At 41.7% G+C, this 23755-nt stretch overlaps 1 protein-coding gene across 2 annotated transcripts in view; it reads right to left on the bottom strand.

The window, feature by feature from the left end:
• BVES (blood vessel epicardial substance) overlaps nucleotides 1-23754 on the bottom strand; it is a 44161-nt gene extending 20407 nt beyond the window's left edge. The window contains exons 1-6 of one of the 2 annotated variants that reach the window (XM_039529919.1): nucleotides 23683-23754; nucleotides 17588-17648; nucleotides 14856-15089; nucleotides 9950-10074; nucleotides 2456-2643; nucleotides 992-1100 (exon numbers count right to left, since the gene is read on the bottom strand). In XM_039529919.1, coding sequence (XP_039385853.1) covers nucleotides 992-1100; nucleotides 2456-2643; nucleotides 9950-10074; nucleotides 14856-15078 — 645 coding nt within the window. In that variant the 5' untranslated portion in view covers nucleotides 15079-15089; nucleotides 17588-17648; nucleotides 23683-23754. The remainder of the gene's footprint in view (nucleotides 1-991; nucleotides 1101-2455; nucleotides 2644-9949; nucleotides 10075-14855; nucleotides 15090-17587; nucleotides 17649-23682) is intronic. The other variant, XM_039529917.1, reaches the window with a different exon arrangement.
• Nucleotide 23755: the final 1 nt, after the last annotated feature.

The raw sequence follows: 23755 nt of genomic DNA, 5'->3' as shown, positions 1-23755 counted from the left end.
TGAACTCACTGGGAGTTTTGTCTGAATATAGACTAAGTTTTGCACTTAATCATAAGGACGATTTTTGTGTGCATGTGTTCAAAAAGGAAGCCTGCTCCTTAAACACAACATCTCATTTAATAAATTAGATTTACATTTTTGGGAACACAAAAAGGAAATAAATGCATAAAGTGACTCAAATATAAGTAATTATTGCTGAATGACAAGTGTAATATATGCACACATTAGCTTTTTTTCATTCAACACATTTAAAGGGACACCAACTTCATACTTGTAATAGTTTTTTTTTAAAGCAGATACAACTAATGCCTAAAATTACTGTAACTAAAAGAGTTTAAAGGGGGGGAAATATTTTTTCAGATTGTTTTCTTTGTGCATTTGACAACATGTTGCATACAGCCAGTTTCATACTTTCCCAGTAGAGTCAGTTAAGCCCAGATCCCGCAAATACCCACCCACAGGGACTACTCAGGTGCTTAAAGTGAAGTATGTGCATATTTGCAGGATCACAGCCTTAATTGTGAGCGTGACACATACCGCAATAGTAGAAAGGGGAAAAAATTAAAAATATAAAAAAGTGTGACTGTAAACCAGGGGAACCAGAGGTAGATGTAGTACCTGAAATTCACTTTTTTTAAAAAAACTTGCTAGATATCAGTTTGATGGCATCTTTTTAACCTATAAATATGTCACTCAACATTTTGTTGACAATTCCAAACCTCCTTCTAATCTATATGTCCTGCACAGGAAGTGTAGATCTTCTTAAATAGAATTAAAGTATATGAACCGGGGGAGGGGGGAAATAGCATAGAACAAGCCAATATTGAGGTTTGTCAGTGAAAAAATACCATTTTGAAATGAACTACTAGTCAAGAGTATCTTTTAAATGGCCCAACGTTAAATATAAATAAAAATCCTAGCAAAACTGTGTAAGTCAATACATTCACTATTCATTACGTTCATATCCAGTGACAGCCAAATAGAAACACACCTGGAATTTCTCACCGCGGTTCATCTGAGTTGCTCGAAATTCAGGAGAATCTATAAAGGCACAGGGGTAAATATTATGCAGAAAATGCCCTCGATAGGAGACCTTCATTCTGATGATAAAAATATTTGTTAGAACAACATATAAAAACCATAAGGTAGAATAACAATCTAAATTTGAATATGATTATTGACAATGATAATACAGAACTCAAAGAGGTCACTGCATCCATGTCTCAGGGAATTTTCACCAAGCATCTGACCTAGTTCTCAGCCAAATAAACTAAGTTTTGTCAAAACTTTCATTGATTCTAAAGGGAGCAGTATCATTCCTTAAAACAGGTGACATGGTTTGAAATAATACGGAGCTGTGTGAATAATGGAATTTTTTTTGCTTTTTGCTACCAATTCCAAACAAACAGCACTGTTGCGGGTCAAACAGAAAACAATTTTTTGGACATTTTTGGTGACTATTTTGTCTGAGTTTCAGCCATTTTAAAAAGCTTTTTATTTTTTCCATCAAAATTAAAGAGAAGCAATTGTCCAAAGAGAAATTTCGAAATGAAATTGTTTTGGAATGAAAAATTGAAACACTGTTGTGAAAAATGTCAAAATGAAAAGGTTTGGGTTTTTTATTTATTTACTTATTAGGGTTTATTTCCACTCCAACAATTCAGCAAAGCCTACACAAATTCACTACACATTCCAGTGTTGTCAAATCTGCATATTTCACTGTAAAAGAGTTTTGGCCAAAAAAATTGCCCAGGTCTACCCGGATGGCAGCACCCAGTAGGCAGAATACTACATCTATCAGATGTCCTCTGAAGACCTTGGGTTTGATCCACCTGCAAAGTGACAAAGGGTGGATCAAACCCTAGGAAAAGAGGATAGATGGTGGTACCACAACTTACAAGGGAATATCAGCTTTAAACTCCAGCTAGAACTTATGAATCCAGCTAGAACTTATGAAGTTATGAATCAGTGCATCTCCAATCAGTTCCTGGCCAATGGGAGCTGCAAGGGTGGCACCTGGGGGTGGAGGCAGCATGCAGAGTTGCCTAGCCACATCTCCATCTAGAAGCAGCAGGGACAGGTCACCACTTGCGGGGAGCCACTCGAGGTGAGCGTCCTCCCTGGATCTGGTACCCCAAAACCCCTTCCATGCCCCAGCCCCCCTGCACTCTGAACCCCTCATGGCCATTCCTCTCCATGTCACCGCTTCCAGGGAGCCACGCAGAGCCAGGTAGGAAGCCTGGCGGCCCCATGCCAACCGGACTATAAACCTGACTTTCTATGAAGATTAGAAATGTCAGTTTATAGAGCTTTCCAGTTGGTACAGGGCCGGATAACACAGCTTTTACTGTATATTGTGAACATCTATTTTTAAAATGACCTTCCTTTGAATTTGTTTTTTCATTCCACCATCATGCAATACACAAGACTTTCCCAAACTTTATGCAGCCCATACTTTCCCTTTAGCAGGATACTTAGTCGATCATCAACTGATGTTTTGTCCTCTGCAGCATATGCTTGACCTGTTTTTAAAGTCTGAATGTTGCAGAATTGTCCAGTTAATCTCTTGAACAGTTCTGGAGGTACATGGAGTGGTTCAAACATTCTCTTGTACAGACTACTGAACTCCTTCTCTATCTTGATCTGGAATGCAACAACAGTTATCATAAAGGAGAATGGGTCAAAGAAGAAACAGAAGTGCAACTTCCTATGAAAGTTCACCATTTGCCAAAATGGTTGTAACTGAGATACTTCAGTTTTTGTCTACATATAGGGCAGAAAAGAACTGGCATCTGTCCACAAATGTTGACTCTTAGATGGTGACCACAGCACTTGTTTATGCAGAGTTAAAATTGGGTCAAGATGGTATGCTGGCACTTTAAGCATCTTTTCCATACCAGTAGAATTTGAATTGATTTAAACAGTCACTCTGGATTTACACTGCCGTAAGAGCAAATAGAGTTTGGCCCAGAAGGGCATCTGGAACATCAGATCCCCTGTGTCTTTCACTATGCATCCCTGCTTCAGGACAGAATGAGGGAGCACCTTTGATCCTTCATATTCATGGCTTGTAGGCAGAGGGAGAGCAGGCCTGCAAACCCTGAAAACAGAGCCAGCATGCAGAAACCCACCATAAGCACATGTCATGAGTAAGGAAGAAGCCACTGCCAGATGAACATCCCACTCTTGGGAGCCCACCCAAACTTCGGCTGCAGGGAAGAGGGAAAGGAAGCTGGCTGAAATCCTAAGCCTGAAAGTATTTCCTGAATGAAAGCAACTGGGAAGGAGATAGCAGCTAGTGCTTTGGGTCCTTGTCTACCCCAAAACACAGGAAAGCTTGAGCAGAGGTCTGCTTGGTGGTGGAACAGGACACACAGATAAAGGTGTGGACATGAGAGAATAAAAAAAGGAAGTAAATATATTCAGAATGAAAAATAAAGAAAAAAATGATAAACAAAATTATAGGTGGGGCTGGTAGCACCACTTATTAATGTTGCCCAATTTCAGTTACTTATAACTTTGCCAAACTTTGTTGTGGAAAATTTCATCCAAAACAGGTCAGTCATTTCCAAGAATGAGACTAAGGAAAAGAAAATTATTTTTCAATGTTAAAAATATTCCAGTGACCTTTTCATTGAAAAGGTCCCTATGCTTTGGAATAGGGACTTTAAATTTGACAGGGAGGTGGCCTTTGTGTGAGGGATGCGCTTTTTGCCATCACTGTGAAAATCCGTCCAAATTTGGCCAAGTTATATTTCTGAAAGTCACATTTGCACATGTTCAGTTGAAATTTTCTACAGCTTAACAGCAAAAAGTCTTGAAAGATTCTGTCCTCACTGAGCATGCTCGAGGCCTGTCACAGCTCCTTGTGCTGACCAGATAACACGTGTGCCAGCCCCACAGAGCAATAGAGCATGTTCCAATCCAGGGGCAAAGCTGGGCTTTTAGCTATGGCTGCTAGGGTTTGTCCAGGCACTGGCACTGAGAACAGGGAAGTGGTCTCTCCTGTGCTCTCAGTGACCCCCACCCCCTACTCTATTGGCACCCAGGCAACATAGTGGAAGGAATAGTCTGATTCTAATGCAGAGGGGACAACAGCCAGACATAGGGCATTGTGAGTGAGGGCCAGGGAGTAGATTGGGACATGGAGCCTGAAGGTGGAGACTGGGACTGGCTGGGCAAGGAGCCTGAGAACCCATCGGGATAGGAAGGAATAAGGATGTTGGTGAGAAAGATCTGACAAGAAGTCAGGGTGTATCTGGCTGGGCAAAGCAACCAGGACAAGGAGCCAGGGGACATGAGGACATTGAGAATGGATGAGAACCCTGGTGAGGGAGATTGGGACTGGGAGCATTGGCTCCTATGGAGGCATAGGGAACACATGCAGGGGGGTACTGGAGAAACACAGAGACAGACTGTGCAGGAGGAGAGAAAACTGGGACTGGATGGACGAGGAGACTAGGAGTGGGAAAAGTGGGGAGCCTGGGGCTGGGACTAGAAGCCTCTTAGAAGTGGAGACTGGAACTGACTAGATGAGGAGAATGAAACTGGGATACAGAGGACTGGGGCAGAGACAAGGGGAGGAGGATTCATGGGGTGATGGGACAGAAGGGACAAAAGGGATCAAGCTTGGGGGGAATGAGCAGAAGTGCCAGTGCCCACTGCAGCACACATTCCTCCAGAGTCTGCAACGGAACCCATGATCCCTGTCCCTGAGTCTCACCATGACTTTGCTGTCAGCAAATATCTTTGAAACCCACTGGCAAAGTGTCCCATCCCCCTCTACTGCTAGTCCACATAGAGGATAACAACCTAGTACTGCTATCAGTTATTCTGTTTGCTCAAGCAGCAGAGGTCTGTGCTAATGATCCATGGGGGTGTCAATATAATGCCACATGAAAGAACTTCCATTTTTCAGTTTGCTTTTTTAAATATCTAGAAAATTACACATAAACATTATGTTAAAACAACTTTATTAAGGATGCAAAGTCAGGCCCTGAAAAGTTAAGAAAGGCAGAATTAACGTTGCCTGTGCACCTTTAATCTGGCCTCCTTGTACATATGCATTATGATACAGCTATTAAATTCCTGAAAGGGGGGCGCTGGAATGGAAATGCTCAGGCAAGATTAACAATGAGGTTGTTAGCACTCAAGCTACAGTAACTATGTTTGTATGAGACTCAGATTTTCAATTCCCCTGGCCCTGCTGCACATCGTAGTTCTTAACAACTAAAAAGGGCCTACGCACAGGCAAAGCAAAGCTTCAATTTAATCATACGGGGTAGGGAGAAGTGTGCTAAGGATCATAATAGGTCATCAATCACAGAATCCTCTAAGGTTGCAAATATCTGCATATAGGTTCTGTGCAACTGTGAGGTTAGACAGACTGATTGCAATCGACATATCTTCTCCAGTCAGTCCCTCCTTTGTGTCAGCAATTCTAACTTAATGCTGTGTATCTCCCTGCATGTGATCGTACCTATTTACAGACAGGGTCAAATTTTATTCTTTGACGTGTATGTGCAGCTCGCATGGACTGAGTTGGGAATTACACAAGCATTTGTGAGGGCAAAACTGACTAAAGGAAAACAAAAAGTTTAAACTTTCATGATCTAATATGTAAATGTCTCTAAGCAAAAAGCAGGCATAACTGAAGTGCTGTTTTTAAAACAAGTGATCAGATGGGAGGTATTATTCTACTTTGCGAGCCCTCCCTTTCAAAGCAGTGTTCACCCTAACCTAAGTTAAGCACCATTGACTGCTTCTGCAGTCATCATTGTGGGCCCTTTTCCAAATGAACCATATGGGTAGGTATAAGTTTTGCTCTGTGATAGATGAAGCATTCTGGAGTACTGCCAAAGCCTTGAGCCAGAGCGCTGCAGAGGCACTGATTAGAATCTTTTAGCTTCTGAATTAGGGTGAGGTTCTAAAAGGAACCATGGAGGTAAAGCCTCAATAAGCCAAAACCACAGAAGTCATATTTTGGTCAGGAAAGAATCCATTGTTTTTTCCACAGACTACATTTAATGAAATAAATATTTAACTGAAAATATCTATCAATTATTCATTCTGCAATACAGCTTGATTTTTAATTGTTTTTCCATTCTTTCTAGATTATGTGATGTGTGAGGCTGAATAAATAAAAAGGATTCTGGGTGGTGGTCAATACTTGCTGCTAGAAAATCTCATTCAAAAATTATTTTCTAACATCTTCGTTGCTGCCTTGTGGTGATGTTTAAAACCACCAATTTTCAAATTCATAGTAAAAGCAAAGTTACATTCACAGCAACTACAAAGAGTGGAGTAAGTAGCAGATGTTGCATCTACAAGAAGGGTTATTGCTCATAATGTATAATGAAGACTACACATATATTGTCTGGCATATGTTTTCTTGTTTCCATTTAATTTTATGCTATTTTTAAAAATTCACATGACGGATGTGTTTATTACAAAGTATTTAGAATCTGATTTTCAGAGGCGCTGAGCATCCATTGCTCCCACTGACTACAACTGCAGTTATGGGTGCATAGAACTATTGAAAAATTGGACCCTTACGGTCCAATTCCTCATTGTGCTATTGCCTCTCTTCACTTGCTAAGTTAAAACAAAGGGGCAGGTATAAGTCATTTCTCTGGGGGAAATTATCCTTTCTACTGGGTGCTCCTTATGCTAGATGGAGAGTCAACGCTACCAGGTCTGTAACACCTCTTCGGCAGCTCTGAGAATAGGGGAAGCAGGACCAGTGTGGATCCCCTAACGAGACCACTGCAGCAGGGGCACAACTTTGGTATCCCTGACCACTGCCTCCACACACCAACCCCTGCAGCCCCTTTGACCCTATGCTAGTGCAGCAATAATTACCCCATAATTAGCACATAAAAATAAATAAAGCCACACAGGAGAAATATATATTTTATTCCAATTCACACCTGATTTAATTCTACTGATTTTAATGGACTTGGACCAAGGATGACTCCATATATTCTATTCCCTCTCGCTCCCCCCCCACGCCCCAGCTCCTCCTTCCCTCCCCAATTTTTGCCATTACCATAAAGCAAACCCCAAACAATGCTGAGAAAACAAAATGAGTAGATATTAAGAAGGTATTTGTAACATTTTCTTAAGGCTCCTAAGTCACTGGAGCACTAGGTCCCATTGTTTTTCCCCCCCTCTCCCCCAATATGACATTGTTGCTTTAGAAAGTTTAGCCCATGAGGTTGGGACAGCAAAGTCCACTTAAAATGCTGCTGTGACCATGGGATCTCCCCACAAAGTGACAGCAATCATCATAGCTGATTTTTAGGACTCTTCAAATTTGTTCTTAGGAGGTGGCACACTCAAACCCTGTGTGCTCCCTGCCAAGAGCCGGCTCATGGGCCGCAGGTATCACAGGCATGAGGAAGCTAAGCCTCCCTACACAGCCTGGTGCAGCCCCACCCCGGCTCTGCCCCCAGTTCCCTGCCTGCTTCCAGTTTCCACCTCTTCCAATGGGGCTCAGGCTGGAGCCAGGACTCGGGGCATCTAAGGCCACACTGCCCACACCAGTGCTGGAGCCAGGTGGAGCCACACCATCCACCCAGTGCTGTGGGTGGAGGTAGCTGGGGCTACGCAGCCCCCTTGGGACTGGGGGCCTTGGTGGAGGTGCTCTGGGCTCATCTAGTGGGGGGGGGGAAGAAATGGGCAAAAGGTGTGGGACTTCAAACAGAATGGGAGGGGCTGGGGGCTAGCTTCCCACAATGACAAGTTCACACACTGCCCCTGGTCCTGTTGAATTATGGGGCATCTTCAGGTACAGATATTTTTATTGAATGAAAATATGAAAAATGACTATAGTATTAATGGAGGGAGAGGTGTAGAGAGTAAGTGTGTTTTGCGCTGCTTCTACATTTGACTATTTCCATTTGCTGCAGAGGTTTGTAGTGACAATACATTATGGTCCTGGGGAAGGCTTTGGTAGAAGGGATAAAGGAATTTGGGTCAGATTTTAGTCACTCAAGTCAGAGTTAAAGTTTTTTTTACTGCTATTTTAATCCTGGCCCTCTGCATACATCTGTTGCAAGGAGGTCTTTTGTTACTTTATCATATAAAATGGTGGTTCTCTGTGTTTTCAATACCAGGATCTACCACCCTCCCCCCCACACCCTCTCTAATCTAATAGAAGGGTAAGATAGTCATGACATGTGTTAGTGACACCTCTGGGGGTTATGACATCCATGTTGGGAGCCTATAACATAATACATATGAAAATTTGTGTAGGTGCTTAGATACAGTAATGGGTGTGGCAGAACAGACGGAATAGCCGAGTTTATAGGCAAAGGTGCTGTTTTCTCATAGTATCGTATCCTGAAGGCCATGTATAAACAGATCAACAAAGAAAGGTTTTCTAAAATAATTGTGCAAGCATCTCAGACACAACAGTAAGAAACAAATATGCCTACTCCCTTTTTAAAAACTCTTCAATTTTAAAAGGCAATGGGCAAGTTGAGCCATTTGGCCTATCCAAGATGAGCCTAATATACTGAATGGAACTAAATTGACAGTTATCAGTAGAGCAATATATCTAGTTTTAAAATAGTGACTGATTAAAGCTTTATCTAGTTTTGTCTAGAAGCATATTTTACCCCAAGTATATTCCTGTAATTTCTCTTTGGACTTTATATTGTACAAAATCTATCTAAGTGAGCAAAAAAGAATTTTCCCTTTTTCTTTCTAAGTCTAAATGTTTCTGTAGTCAGGACTAGCTATGTGCTAAAATTTAAAAATAAATGGTCATACACAAAAAAGTATACATCAGGGGAACACAATAGAAACATTCCTGTGGTCCACTGGAGCCATGGCACATTTCAACCCTTACCCCTACCCATCCATTGGATTTGTGTACATGCAGAATGAAAAGATATCAGGTGGCAGGATGGACAAAGGAATGGGGATTCCCAAGGATCCTGGCCTCCAACCTCAGTGACTGTGCTCAAGTCTCTTGATTGACTCCTGTTCTACACTACTCTGCAGACCCTTCCAGATTTATTGGCTCACCCCCCAGGCTGTTCCCTTTGATTCTATGGAGGGGAGTCACAGGGTGCACAGCAGAGTTTGGGCAGCTTTAACTTTGCTGATTTGACCTGCAAATTATCCCCATGCTCCAAAACTGGTTAAAGGCAGGAATCATGTCACTGAATGCGGCTCTGTCACCCTGCCCACTTTTTCCCCACTCATTCCTGGGCATCCCAGATATTTGATAGAGAAGGGAGTAGTATTTCACGTATCACTCTTCCCCCCCCCCCCCCCCACATCGGCAGGGTCTGACCATGAGTGTTTTTTTGTGGGATTTCCTTCCCTCTGCAAGGCAAGAGGACACCGGGACCAAAAATGGTATTTTTTGTATGAATGGATTGCAAGAAGAACATTAAAGTTGTTTGTATATGGATACCTACATTTATTTCCATGTTTATAAAGAGCCAAAGTGTACTCTACACCTCCTCCGCACCAGTACACAAGATACTTCTGGGTTTAAACTAAGCAGGAGAAGTTTTATCCCCATAGAGGTCGTGCCTTATTTTCCAGGAATGATTAGTTATGGATGTCCACCTTGAAATATGTGGACCTGATTTTCTGAAGTTTTGAGCACCTACCTTCTGAAAAAATCTGGCCCCTGTGAAATGCTCCAGTTGTGCATCCAAAAAAAAAAAAAAAATCACTAATCACTTTTGAAATGTATGTCCTTTTCATTTAGATAAAAAAAAGCCTGACCAAAAAACAAAAAAAGTTTTAAAATGGGAGTACTATATCAGACAGTGATACACAAACAATCAGGCTAAAATCATGCTAATAGTAGCTGGTACCTGCTGGGGTTGATAACTGACCCACCCGGGGCAAAGCTCCAATAGAATTCAATGGGAGGCTTGCCTAAGGACAGCCACAGGACTTCGTAGTGATTATACTCTTTACATACCGGTCTTCTCTTGTACAGTAGATATACAAAATGCAAGAAGTTAAGAACCAAGAACACCGAATTCCAGATCATTATATCCAAGGCACAACGGTACAGCATAGCCCAGATGATAAAAAGTACACATCCTGTCAAAAATAAAATAGGAAGTGAAATGATACTGATCAATAATGTATAAAAATATTTCTCCCGGATTTTATTTATTTAATTATATACACATATATACACATACACACACACACACACACTCTTTTAATACAGATCCCTATTTTAAATTACAGTGATTACGTTCAGAAGTGATGCATTTCCCAAGTTTCAGAGTTAGGTAATATGGATCAAGATAAGCAATGGTGTATTAAATGCAAGTGTAACAGTTAATTTTGTTTAGTTACAAGAAGCATTTTAACTAAAAACACAACTGCTTCAGATAGCTGGCATTACACTGATTTGAGACAAAAAATGATAAGCATTCATTTCTAAGGCTGAAGCTTGTAGACAAACAAGACATGAATAAGCAAGCACTATTTGCCTGGAGCTCCCTAAATGCCATCCACAGAGATTTTCAGTTTTAAAAGAACCACCACCATAATATGTTATGAATCTGGCTTCCTGCTGTGAATTACGCCATTGTTCAAGATATCATTGGTTAGGAAAGTAGAATTTTCCAATACTAATTCCTCTGCTCTGATTAGTGAGAGCTGCTAAACAAAGATAAAGTTCTTAATTATGCGTCTCTTAGAATGTTACTCTTTCAAGTTGCCATCTCAGCTTGAAAAATTCATGCTCCACATGTTTGCCAGTTCACAATTCAAACTAGAGCCCAAATCAGTGAACCCTTCACATGCAGAACTCCTGTTGATTTTAATGAGAATCCAACAGATAAAAAGGTCTTGCAAAAATTGAGGTTCCTGGCCATTAGAGAAACTCATTTTGTAAGTGTGAAAAGAGATATGGAACAATTACTGTAAAATTCTTAATACAAGCAACATAAAGGTCTGGTAATTAAAAATCGATTCTCAAACACTGAACATGTTCTATTATACTTATGACCCTGTAAGGTGTATTTTTGAGAAATATCACTTTTGTTATTTTTACAATATAGAACTTCTATACTGTAAAAATAACAAAAGTGATATTTCTCAAAAATACACCTTACAGAGTCATAACTTTTCACAACACTTCCTCAATGGGCCATGAAGACTTTGGTTCTACATACAGTACAATGGCATAGAGATAGTTCAGGAACCTTGTAAGTGATTTAGGTTAAGACTTTACGAACATAGTTTGGCCCCACTCAAATCATGTTTGAACTCTTCCTAACAATGCAGCTGAAAACAAGGTTTTGGCATCACCTACTATCACGAGGTGCTTGCAATACTTCAGTGGTAAAAACCTAGCCCTATTCAAGGCAATGGCAAAACCCCTTTTGACATCAACGGGTCCTGGATTTCACTCTAGCTTTAAAGCTAACACTATTTCTAAACTAGCAGCAAATGAAATGCTAGAACAAAGAAGCATCCATTCTTAATGCTTTCAGATAATGTAAGAGAGCAGGAGAACTCTACTTTCTCAGAGTACTTAAGATTGCCAAGTGTATTGTACTGCACGGTTCTGAATCCAACTACATCTTTATTAAATACAATAGTCCAGATGTTAGTCAGGGCATTTAAGGTGGTTAATAATGAATCAGGCCAAGACTCCAATCGTAAATTGCTTTTTTGACTATCGGAAAAAGGAAATGTTAGTTAGCTCTTTGCATTGCAATAGTATTAGACTTGGAATATTATTAATTTGTATTTCCATAATGGTCTATCATGGAACAGAACCCCATTCCACTAGGTGCTGTACAAACAGAATTGGAAAAAAAAATCCCTGTCCCAAAGAATTTACAATCTAAGTATCACACAAGAGTAAACAGGTGGAGACAAGCAGGGGAGTGTAAGGAAAGAATGAGACAATATTAGCCAGCACGATAGGCAGCAGTCTTAGCATGCCAGAAGCTAATGGTTGTCCAGTTTTTTGCAGGCTTCATAGAAAAGGAGAGTTTTAAGGAGGCATCAGAAGGATAATGAGTTAGTTTTGCAGATGTTTAAAGGAAGCTCCTCCCAAGCAGGTGGGGCAGCATGGGAGAAAGCACAAAGATACTTGTTTGAAAATGTTGTAAGTGGGCAATGGAGGCAAGCAACACAGATAGATGGGACTGAATATTTCAGTAGAAAATGAAAGAAAACAGGCAGGCTTTGATTAGCTGTGAAGGGTCTTGAAAGTGACAAGTGGATTTTGTTTGATGCAAAGTATGGTCAAAGCAACGGGCTAGGAAAATTATCTTTGCAGCATCACTTGAATGCATAAGCGGGGTAAGCCTGCATTTGTCAAGGCCAGTGACAACTGCAGAGATGTTGCAGTAATCAAGAAGCAAGATAACAGCCTGGATGAGGTTTTTTGAGTGGTGTAGGAAAGATAAAAACCATATCTTAAAGAAATGTTAAAAAAAATGAATTTAGACATGGATGACATGGCAACATGAAAAAAACCTAAGGGGAGAGGAGGCCTGGGCCAGGCCCACAGGCAGGATGGTGGTGTGATCTACAGTGACCAAGTAAGGAGGTGAACGGGTGGGAGTGGAGTTAGAGAGTTAAGATCTGTGTTCTTCTCCTGCAAATATATTTACTAATATGTTCACGCTTCACTCCCATGGTGTGTGAGGTCATCTCAGACCTCATATTTTTAGAGAAGAGGGGGGGTCATACACATGAAGCTTTCAGGAAAAAAAAAAAATTGTATGTAGGTGTGTATTTATTATTATATATATATGTGTGGAGAGGAGAAGAGATTTATATTATTGTAGTACAAAGTTTATCTTGCTATAATTTAAATTGAGCTTTTTTTTTTTTTTACTTTTAAAATAAAAAATAAAAATTTTTTTTTTTTTTTTTTTTTTTGTTTTTTTTTTTTTTTTTTTTTTAAAGAGAGAGAAAGAGAAGAAAAAAAAAAAAAAAAAACAAAATAGCCCACACCACATAAACAAACCCTACCCTTCCACACACAGGCAGATGTTTCAGCAACTGCACAGATGCTCAAAATTCTATATGCAGTTGTTGTGGAGTTTTATGAGACTGGGTCTGTATTACCTTATCCAAATAAGTTCTGCAATGTCAGAGTGTTGACCAGGCCCCAAATCATGCTAAAACACACCTCCAACAAAATAAAACAAAATTAAAATATGTTGAAATACCACCAAGGAAGACAAGCGAGTCCAGGACAATACCTTCTATTAGGGCTGTCAATTAATCACAGTTAACTCATGCTATTAACTCAAAAAAATAATCCATGTTTTAATTGCACTGTTAAACAATAGACTACCAATTGAAATGTATTAAATATTCTGGATGTTTTTCTACATTTTCATATATATTGTATTGTGTGGTAATTAAAATCAAAGTGTATATTATTTTTATTACAAATATTTGCACAGTAAAAGATAAACAAAAATATTTTTCAATTCACCTCATCCAAGTACTGTAGTGCAATCCTTGTCCTGAAAGTGCAATTTACAAATGTAGATTTTTGGTTACATAACCGCACTCAAAAACAAAACATGTAAAATTTCAGAGCCTACAAGTCCACTCAGTCTTGCTTCTTATTCAGCCAATCGCTAAGACAAACAAGTTTGTTTACATTTACAGGATATAATGCTGCCCTCTTCTTATTTACAATGTCACCAGAATGTGAGAACAGGCATTTGCATGGCACTTTTATGGCTAGCATTGCAAGGTATTTATGTGCCAGATATGCTAAACATTCATATGCCCCTTCCTGCTTTGGCCACCATTCCAGAGGACATGCTTCCATGCTGATGACTCATTAAAAAAAATGGTGTTAATTAAATCTGTGACTGAACTCCTTGGGGGAGAATTGTATGTCTCCTGCTCTGTTTTACCTACATTCTGCCATATATTTCATGTTATAGCAGTCTTGGATAATGACCCAGCACATGTTCATTTTAAGAACACGTTCACTGAAGATTTCACAAAACACAAAGAAGTTACCAATGTGAGATTTCTAACCAACCCAAGATTCAAGAATCTGAAGTGCCTTCCAAAATTTGAGAGGGACAGTGTGTGGAACATGCTTTCAGAAGTCTTAAAAGAGCAACACTCCAATGTGGAAGCTACAGAATCTGAACCACCAAAAAAAGAAAATCAACCTTCTGCTAGAGGGGAATCTGACTCAGATGATGAAAGTGAACATGCGTCGGTCTGCACGACTTTGGATTGTTATTGAGCAGATCCCATCATCAGCATGGACGCATATCCTCTGGAACGGTTGTTGAAGTATGAAGGGACATATGAATCTTTAGTGCATCTGCACGTAAATATCTTGCGACGCCAGCTACAATGCCATTTGAACACCTGTTCTCACCTTTCAGGTGACATTGAAAACAAGAGGCGGGCAGCATTTTCTCCTGCAAATGTAAACAAACTTGTTTGTCTTAGTGATTGGCTAAATAAGAAGTAGGACTGAGTGGACTTGCAGGCTCTAAAAATTTTAGATTGCATTCAAAAAAATCTTTTTTGTACATAATTCTACATTTGTAAGTTCAAGTTTCACAATAAAGAGATTGCACGACAGTACTTTTATTAGGTGAATTGAAAAATACTCTCTTGTTTTTGACAGTGCAAATACTTGTAATAAAAATGAGTACTGTACATTTTTTATTCTGTGCTGTAATTGAAATCTACATATTTGAAAATGTAGAAAACATCCAAAAATATTTAAATAAAATGGTATTACTGTTTAATCGCAAGATTAATTTTTTTTAATCGCTTCACAGACCTACTTTCTATTGGTCAGTAAATAGAATTTCAGCCACAATAAAGTTGTAAAAATTAAATTTTGTTTGGCTTACCTGTAGCAAGCAAGCCTCGCAGGAAAATCATATGGAAATTCAAAGTGGTTGGAATAACCAATCCAACTGCAAAACAAATATTTGCCACATGAAAAACCAGATGATGAACCTCACTCCAGTTTTCACACGCAGTCTCATTGACAGGTACAAGGGTGGCATTTTTGAAATCTGGTATAAAACCTAATGGAGTCATGGTGAATGAACTGATTTCTGTAGTATTCATCTTGAAGAATCCTATAAAAATACAAAAAAAAAGAGGCATTAAGAGTAATGAGCACCAATACAATGGTAAAACAAATGATTTGGTCATGGGACTTAGGGGTATATTCACTCCTTCATGGGCATACATATTTCTCCTGAACATGAACAAAGGTTAACTTTTGAATTATGTGTAGAATTTAAGTCCCTACATACAGTTGCCAACATTCTAATGGCACAAAACTGAACACCTTGCCCTACCGCTTCCCGTAGGCCTCGTCCCTTCCCTTCTACAAGGCCCCACCCCCTGCTCACTCCATCCCCCCCCCCCCGTCGCTCGCTCTCCCCCACCCTCACACACTCACTCATTTTCACCAGGCTCGGGCAGGGGGTTGGGGTGCAGGAGGGGGTGAGGGCTCCAGTTGGGGATACAGGCTCTGGGGTGGGGCCAGAAATGAGGGGTTCAGGGTGCAGGAGGGGGCTTTGGGCTGGGGGAGGGGGTTGGGTTGTGGGAAGGGATGAGGGGTGCATGCTCTGGGCAGCGCTTATCTCAGGCAGCTCCCAGAAGCGACCGGCATGTCCAGTTCCTAGGTTCAGAAGTAGCCAGGTTCAGGGGTGGCCAGGCAGCTCTACGCCCTGTCACTGCACACAGGTGCCGCTCCTGCAGCTCCCATTGGCCATGGTTCCTAGCCAATGGGAGCTGTGGATCCAGCGCTCGAGGCGGGCCAGCATGCAGAGTGCACATCTGCCTAGGAGCCCAGGGACATGTTACCATTTCCAAGGAGCTGCGTGGAGCCAGGTAGGGAGCCTGCCAGCCACACCAACTTCACTTTTAATGGCCCGGTCAGCAGTGTCTCTTGTCCACCAGGCCTTACGATCGAAAAACTGGACACCTGGCAACCCTATCTCTACACATGAAAAACATTTTACAGTCACATTTAGGTGAAAACTAAGGGTTTGAAGAAGGGATAAAGGTCAATATTCTGACAACCTGCACACACGGTGTATTATCAGATACATGCCCAGTGACTTTCATATGATGTGAGAGTACAGGGTCCACTCATGCTAAGCAGCTTGCAGGACTGGCACAATAATGGTAACTTCTGCTGGTTGTTAAATGATCCTTAGGACCAGGGGCAGCTCTAGACAGTAGGCTGCCCCAAGCGCGGCGGAGCGCGCCGCCGCCTTCCCCCCGGTCCGGTCGCGGTCCCCTTCCGCTGCCCGTGGAGCTCGCCTCCCGCCATGCAGGCAGGTCCACGAGGGGCCGACGGGGAAGCGCGCAGTCGCCGGAGCGCGCCCGGCAAGAGAGCCCGGGGAACGGGACGGACGCCCAGTCATGCCCGCGCGGGTCCGCGTGTCCGCGGCCGTGCGCGCCGCGCAGCGCGCAGCGGCGGAGCCGAGCCATAGCCACCCCGCCCCCGGCCCCGCCCGCCGCGCCGCCCGCTTGGCGCCTGCTTGGTGCCCCCTGCTTAGGACCATCCAGGCATACTACTTCCACTCCCTAATAATCAGAAGATACACGTGCATACCAGGAGCAGTATATAGCTTTTGTATCTGTAGAACAGCAAAGCTAAATACAAATTCAGAGGAACCTGTTATAATTTTTTGTTAAAGAAAGCTTGACAAAAAAGCCAAAGAGGATTTAGGTCTTTTAATTCTTCTTTACAATGTATAAAGCTGTCCTGAAAGAATTTTCTCTCTTTCAGAAGGAGGGAGGAGAACTGATATTTGTAAGGTTAAAGAGAAAAAAAAGAAAAGAAAAGAAAAACGAGCACCAAGTCTAATCTTCTCCAGTTTTGCTGTAGGACTCCCTGGCGATCAAAAACATATGCCCAAAGCTCTCTCATTCCATACACGAGTGTTAGGGTGAAGATTAATAAAAATTATTTTCCTTCTCAGTTGATCAGGTTTCACTTGCTTGGTGTCTCTGATAACAAATGCTCTAGCTCTCCAGTCATCCACAGTGTCTTTTCAAGAAAATTGGGCAGAAAAGAACTGACAACATAAAACACAGACTCAGATTCCAAGACCAGAACAGACCCATTGTAGTCCTGTAATCTTACCTCCTATGCAACACAAGCTATAGAACTTCCCAGCAGAAATTATCAGAACATATATTTTAGAAAGACAACCAATCTTGATTTAAAAATTGCCAGTGATGGAGAATCCACGATGAACCTTGGTAAATTATTCCCTTAGCTAATAACCTTCACTGTTTTCTTTAAAACTTTATTGCTTCTTTTTGTTGTATGAAAGGCCTAAAAGTTTGTTTCCCTTAGCCCACTGTTTCTCAAACTGGGGTCGCCGCTTATGTAGGGAAAGCCCCAGAGCAGTGAACTGCGGCCAGTGGGAGACGTGATTGGCTGAACCTGCGGACGGGGCAGGTAAACAAACCGGCCCAGCCCGCCAGTGGCTTTCCCTACAGAAACGGCGACCCCAGTTTGAGAAACACTGCCTTAGCCAATATCATTCCAAAACACAGTGAAATAACTCTGATTAAAGAGGTAACTAAAGAGGAACTTGGGAGATTTTACCTTTTTTGAAACCTATTGTGGACAGTCTTTCCTCATCAAGATTGAGCACAATTTGATATACCTAATAAACAAAGATTCATTTTTCAATTGAAAAAAAAATGATCCATTTCACATTAAAAGAAAGTAAAGTAATCTTGTTTTCAGCTAAGTATTTAGGACCCCTATTGGTTGCAATATAAAAAGGTTATATGGAGTTCTGTTTGATTCCCATTAATGAACTACATTTGCATCAGAGAGTGAACACTCTTTTCCCTTTACATATTATGGAGTATGCATTGTAACAAATCCTGTAGAGACATTCCCGCTCTCTTTCATACACCCTCCTGTGACATTATACTCCATATTCTTTAAGAAAATATGCTTGTGATAGGAATATGACATAACTAAGATGTACTTTAAGCAAGATTGGCCTCGTAAGGTATCATTGGAAAGGTTATGATTTACTGAATAGGATTATCCTATTTGTATGCATGTATCATTTCTGCATCTGAAATTAGGAATATTGACTATATTTCAACTATGTTATTTTGGGTGATGCCCCCTGCTAACACTTCAGGTACAACAATGAAAAAGCTGGACAGTGCTGATGGCCCATCAGCAAGAGCCAACGGACTGTAAAAGAGCTTAGTCTTCCTGTGAACATGTGGGTCAGCCTGTGAAGAATGGCTACAGGGGCCCTACAGCGGCATGTGACCATCTTGAATTCTACACTTTACCACGAGAAGCTGGGGCAGGGGTCAAACTAGGAAACAAAGGACTCCCGCCTTATGCGAATCCTATTTAAGGGTGGGGAGTGAGGTAATCCTGGTCATCAGTTCTCCCCTGCTACCCTACCCAAGATGACTGCTGGAAACAACTAAGACTGAACTGGGGGAAAGAACTGGACCCAGGCAGGAAGGGCATCTGGCCTGTGAAGAAGATTATTAGAACCACACTTAGGGTTAGAACTTACATGTAACCAATTTCTTTAGTGAAACTAGCTTAGTTTGCGTGCTGTTTTATTTTCTTAGTAATTTGCCTTGTTCTGTCTGCTACCTCCTTAACTACTTAAAATACACTTGTTATGGTTAATACATTTATTTCTGATTTACAATATAACCCAGTTTATGTGATTTCTAACTGGGGGAGGGGGCAAGAAGTTGTGCATTACCTCTTCCCTCAATGCGGAGGAGGGTAATGTCATACAATTTTGAGTTTGTACTCCGGGTGTGGGGGAGGGGGGGAGTGGACATCTGGGTGCTGTGGCAAGCCCCTTAAGCTGAGCCTTCTCAGAGCAGATCTCTGTCTCTCTGTGCAGCTGGGGGTGGCCCTGCCTGCATGCTTGGCTGGAAAAGGCTGGGGAGCCTAGCCCAGGAAGACCAAGTAAAAGGGGGCCCAGGCTGGCAGAATAGTCTGACTCTGTGGCATCCCAGCACACCAGGTGACATCCCAGGGGGTAGGGGGAGGGTGTCGTCCAACCCATCCCACCACTCACCCACACTCATACATTCATTACATCCCATGTCTAGCCAGGTGCACATGTGGTGAGTGGGACCACTTCACAGGTGCCTAAATTTGGATTTAGGAACCTAACTTCTGGCTCAGTTTTCTTTTTAAAAATCTTGCTCTCTAATCCTCTAAAGTTCAAGTTGACTTATTACTGACACACAAATATAGCAGCGCTACTGACAGATAGCAGAAGGCTGCACAACTTTTCTGATAAACAGACTTCTAAGTGCCTGCAGAAATAGATTTACTCTATCTACAAAGTGACAGATTGTGTCACTGGGTCTTAAGCAAGACTGCACACTAATTTCAACTGGAGATACTAATTAAACTAGGTATGCAATCTGGATATTTATCCATAGATAGTTACAGGAGAGAAATTGTTAGACATAAGTCTGAAACTTATGCCTTTTCCTCTGGTCCTAGCTCAGATCCTTCAGTCCTAACTTGTTTATAACACAAACATGAAAAATTCTATTTCGGATCTTCAGTATTTCAAAATACCAAAAGTCCATAGTAAGTGGAAAGCTAAGGAATATAGGATCAAGCTTCTAGTGGTTTCAATTCAACTTACTTATAAGCAGGGATCCTAAAAATACATTTGCCACTGAAAAAAACGCTGAATTTGCCTTTTTTAAAGGGAGGCGGAGTTCGGGCTGTCAGATTTAATTTTAATTGCAGAAAAATGTGGATTTATATTTATAAGAGAATTTTGGTTTTTTAAAAATGACAGAAAACTAGGATTTCAGCTTAAGAAAGATTACTGCAATAGTGTAATTTAAAATACAACATGCTCTGTTAACATAAACTGTAATAAAGAATATATTATTTACAAAAAAAACCCTCTAAAACTGATCTTTAAATAGAAGTCATAAAATTTCATCTTCAGAAACTATTGTGTATTTGGAAAAATGGATGGAATGTTGTCAACTTCAATCTGACACCTTTAAATTTTGTAAAATGATGCTTTTACAAAAAAATTAAAATGTTTGATACTTTTTAAAAATAAAAATTAAAACAATTGCTTTTAACACACACTCACACACACTCCCAGTTTACAGCACTCAGAATCAGAGACTGAAAACTCAATTTGTTTATAATTAAAGCAATTTCATTGTTTTTCCACTGTCAGAGCTAAGTAGTAAATAAACAGTGAAAGTAAATTGGATTTTTATCCTTAAATTGACAATGTCTCCCTATATCTACTACAAGATGCTATAATCAACAAGAAAATCTGTTTAAGTGTTGTCTGGAAAGTAGTCAGACTATTAATACAGATATTAAACTGACAAGAGTGAAGATACTTTGAATTAAATATGTTACACAAATATGTTAAAGGGATGAATTTTTAAAAAGATATTTAGGCAGCAAGAGATGCAGATAATGAGATTTTCAGAAATGCCCAGGGGCTAGACCCACAATGGGGATTTAGGCATTACAATGCAGAGTATATGACTTTTAGGTGCCCTGACACTTTGTGGACTCTATAGCTGTGAGTTAGGTGCCCAGGCTCCCTATACAATGCCTGGGGAAAATTAGGTGCCTAAGGACAGGCTCCACAAAAACCAACACTCTGAGCAGGAGCTGCTTTAAACTATATGTTGGAAATGCCACGAGAGGTATGGACTCCCCTTGTCCCTCTAATGGACATAGGTGCCTAGATCTAGGCTGGATGGAGGCACCTCCTTCTGCTCAAGATTCACACCCATGGACTCTCCCTTGGAGTGAGATGCCTAAGCTCCTTCTCAGCAGAAGATGTGCTGCTACTGCCACCATCACTACCACCCTGATACGCAATAACTCAGTAGTTAGCGAATTTACCCGGGCCCAAATCCCACCTCTGCCTTATCTGAAGCAGGGATTTAAGCCCAGGTCTCCCACTCCCTAGGTGAGTGCCGTGCCCTGCCCTACCACTGGGCTACTGGATACAAGGGTGTGCAAGACCTGATCCTGTAGCCCACTTACCAGATAGGCTGGGAACACTAGGTCTGAGAATTCTGCTGGGGTTTAAGGCACAAATCAGGTACTGGGCATCAGGAATTAGGTGGCTTTAAATATGCCCACTGACAGAAATTTAGGTGACTAGGGAATTTTATTGGTGAAAACTTATGTACCTAGGAGCTTTAGGAGCCTACAGGGTTAGATGGCAGCTGAGTGGGGATTTTGTGGATCTAAATTTTTGACTTAGGCACATGAAGTGGAAGTTAGATCCCCAAAGGGCTCTAGGTGGCTAGCCCCCAGCCCCTAACTGCTACTGAAATCAATCTAATCTGAGTCTTTAGGTACCTAAATGCCTTTTAAAAATCTGGCCCTGCAACTGTATCCATACAGCTGGCTCCCCATGGATTTAATTACAGGATTGGGCCTCAGGGTTTTTTTGGTTTTTTTTTTTGTTTGTTTAAGTCTAGCTCTAGAACTTTTCTTTAGTCTACTTTGCCATGGTCCTGCAGCACAGAGTTGGCAACAGAGCCTTGACTGTAACTATTAATTCCGAGAGCTGAAAGCAGACCACTAGTGCTATTCTAATTAGGTGTGTTGTAGTGTAGTTTCCCAATTTTCTTTGACAAATAGGATTAAAGGGAGAAACAGAGGCATGTGAAGAAAACATGTATTTGGACATGCTATGCAAATGAAGCCCTGCACCCCTTTAGACTAAAATGACTTTATACTGAAATATTTGTCAGCCTTGGGCTGCGCAATATTCTTGATACAAATTAACAGTACGTTCCTTCTATGTATTAAGAAAATGCATCAATGTTAAGTGAAATTCTTAATATGTGCTCACAGTACCAGTCATAAGGGTAATGATGCGTGCTTGGAATGGTGTTAACTGCAGATACAAATTTGTGTTATGGTTACATAACACACAGATGCATGGAAAAGATCTGTTAAAGGAAACATATAACTGTCACTTTCTAATCCTCAATGCCTAGCAAAATAACAGAAGCTTCATTTTAATTCACAATATGGAAAAACTATAAATACATGTATTAAATCAGAGCCAATAAAATTAAGATATTGAACATTTGCATTTATAATAATAAAATAATGTTCTTTCTAAAGTACCCGTCCTATCAAGCCACTCACGGTGCTGCTCAACAATTGTGCACATGCACCCTCCCCGCCCCGCCCCAAATAATAAGATTAGGAATATCTAAAAGGAAAAAGCAGGGAAGGAGAAATGATGCTCTTTTTACCACCTAGTCAAACCTATATATTTAGGAAAAATAGCTTCAGGTTGTTTAAAAGTGGGAAGGGATGAAGGGACTCTCATTTCAAGGATGAGTGTGTTCCACAATCTTAGGACCACTACAGCGAAGGCAGGGTTGCTTGCCAGTCGAAAACACTATGGTGGAATCCCTAAAAGTTGAGTGGTGTCCAAACATACTAAATATTATCAGATTATGATGAGGTTCCCAGGATGTTTAGCATGCTAAATTTTAATGCAAAGCCTATTTTACAAGAGTGGCAACCCCCTTAAACATGGAAATACTGACGCAACCTTAAAAATGTGCTAGTACTACACAAATGTTTTGAGTACATCTATTTGAACCAATCCTACACCAAATGAATTTAAACAAGCTTCTACGGAGAAAAGAAAACGTGTTCTGAAGTCACTCAACTGTCATCAAGTGTTGACTAAATCCTGCAACCTCACCTGTGGTTTATACTCACCTTAAGTGAGGTTCCATTTGAATACTGCAGCCTTTGCTTGCCTCTCTTGGCTTTAAATACAATTTATTTTAAAGCCATTTCAGTAAGAGCTGACTTACCAAGAGAGTTACAACTTGCCCCAGGAAAAAAAAACATTTCAATTTTTTGAAACTGTTATGTGAAATTAACTATTTTTCTTATTTACCTTAAAAATCACCATCTAGCTAAATTTAACGATCATTTTACTAAACAGAAATTCTTTCCAGAAGAGAGACGTGTATGAGAACAGGACAGTCAGGGAGGGTTGCAGAGCTCCATTTAAACTCCCTGGTTTGATTTTAAAAATCCTCGAGTCTACGTACGCCTATAGGAATATTTCTCACGCTAACATCGCAACTTTCTGCGCCGTTTCAACCGCGCCTGATACAACTGATGGCCCATTTGCGAGTTTGGGATGGGGAGGCTCTAGGAGAGTGGGGCTCTTATACTGTATGGGGACCTCTACGCGGGGCGCTGTTTCTAAGAGAAGCGGAGCGAGGGAACGAGCAAGAAAGCGGATCGCCCAGGCTCCCGACCCGCTGTTTCGGGGCCAGGACGCTGCTACGGGCGGGGTGCGGGGAGCGCAGCGGAACCCGGCGGGGAGAAGAGCAGCGCTCGGCTCAGCTCGGCGGGACCCCGCAGCTGGCAGGGGGCTCGGGGCGGGCGGTGTCCCCGGGAGCCGCAGCCGCCCCCGACACAGCCCCGCTCTGGCGGGCTCCGGGGGCAGCGAGCACCTGGGGGTCACGGAGCGGGGCCGCTGGGAGCGGAGAGCCGGGCGGGGGCTGCACCCAGCTGGCCCGGCCCGGGCGCGTCTCCCCGGGGAAGTTTCTCCCGGTCGCTCCGGGCAAGCGGCGCCTCCGGCTCGGATTTCAGCCGGTGGGGTGGGGGTGGGGGATGCGTCTGCCCCGGTCCCTTACCTAGCTCCGAGCAGGGTCCCCGGGGCGCTGTCGCTGGGACTCGGCGGCTGCTCCCCTCACCGGCTGCCACCCG

Source organism: Mauremys reevesii, linkage group 3 (assembly GCF_016161935.1).
Source record: "Mauremys reevesii isolate NIE-2019 linkage group 3, ASM1616193v1, whole genome shotgun sequence".
Taxonomy (NCBI): domain Eukaryota; kingdom Metazoa; phylum Chordata; order Testudines; family Geoemydidae; genus Mauremys; species Mauremys reevesii.
Note: the sequence above shows the minus strand (reverse complement) of the source record. Positions and strands in the feature narration are given on the sequence as shown.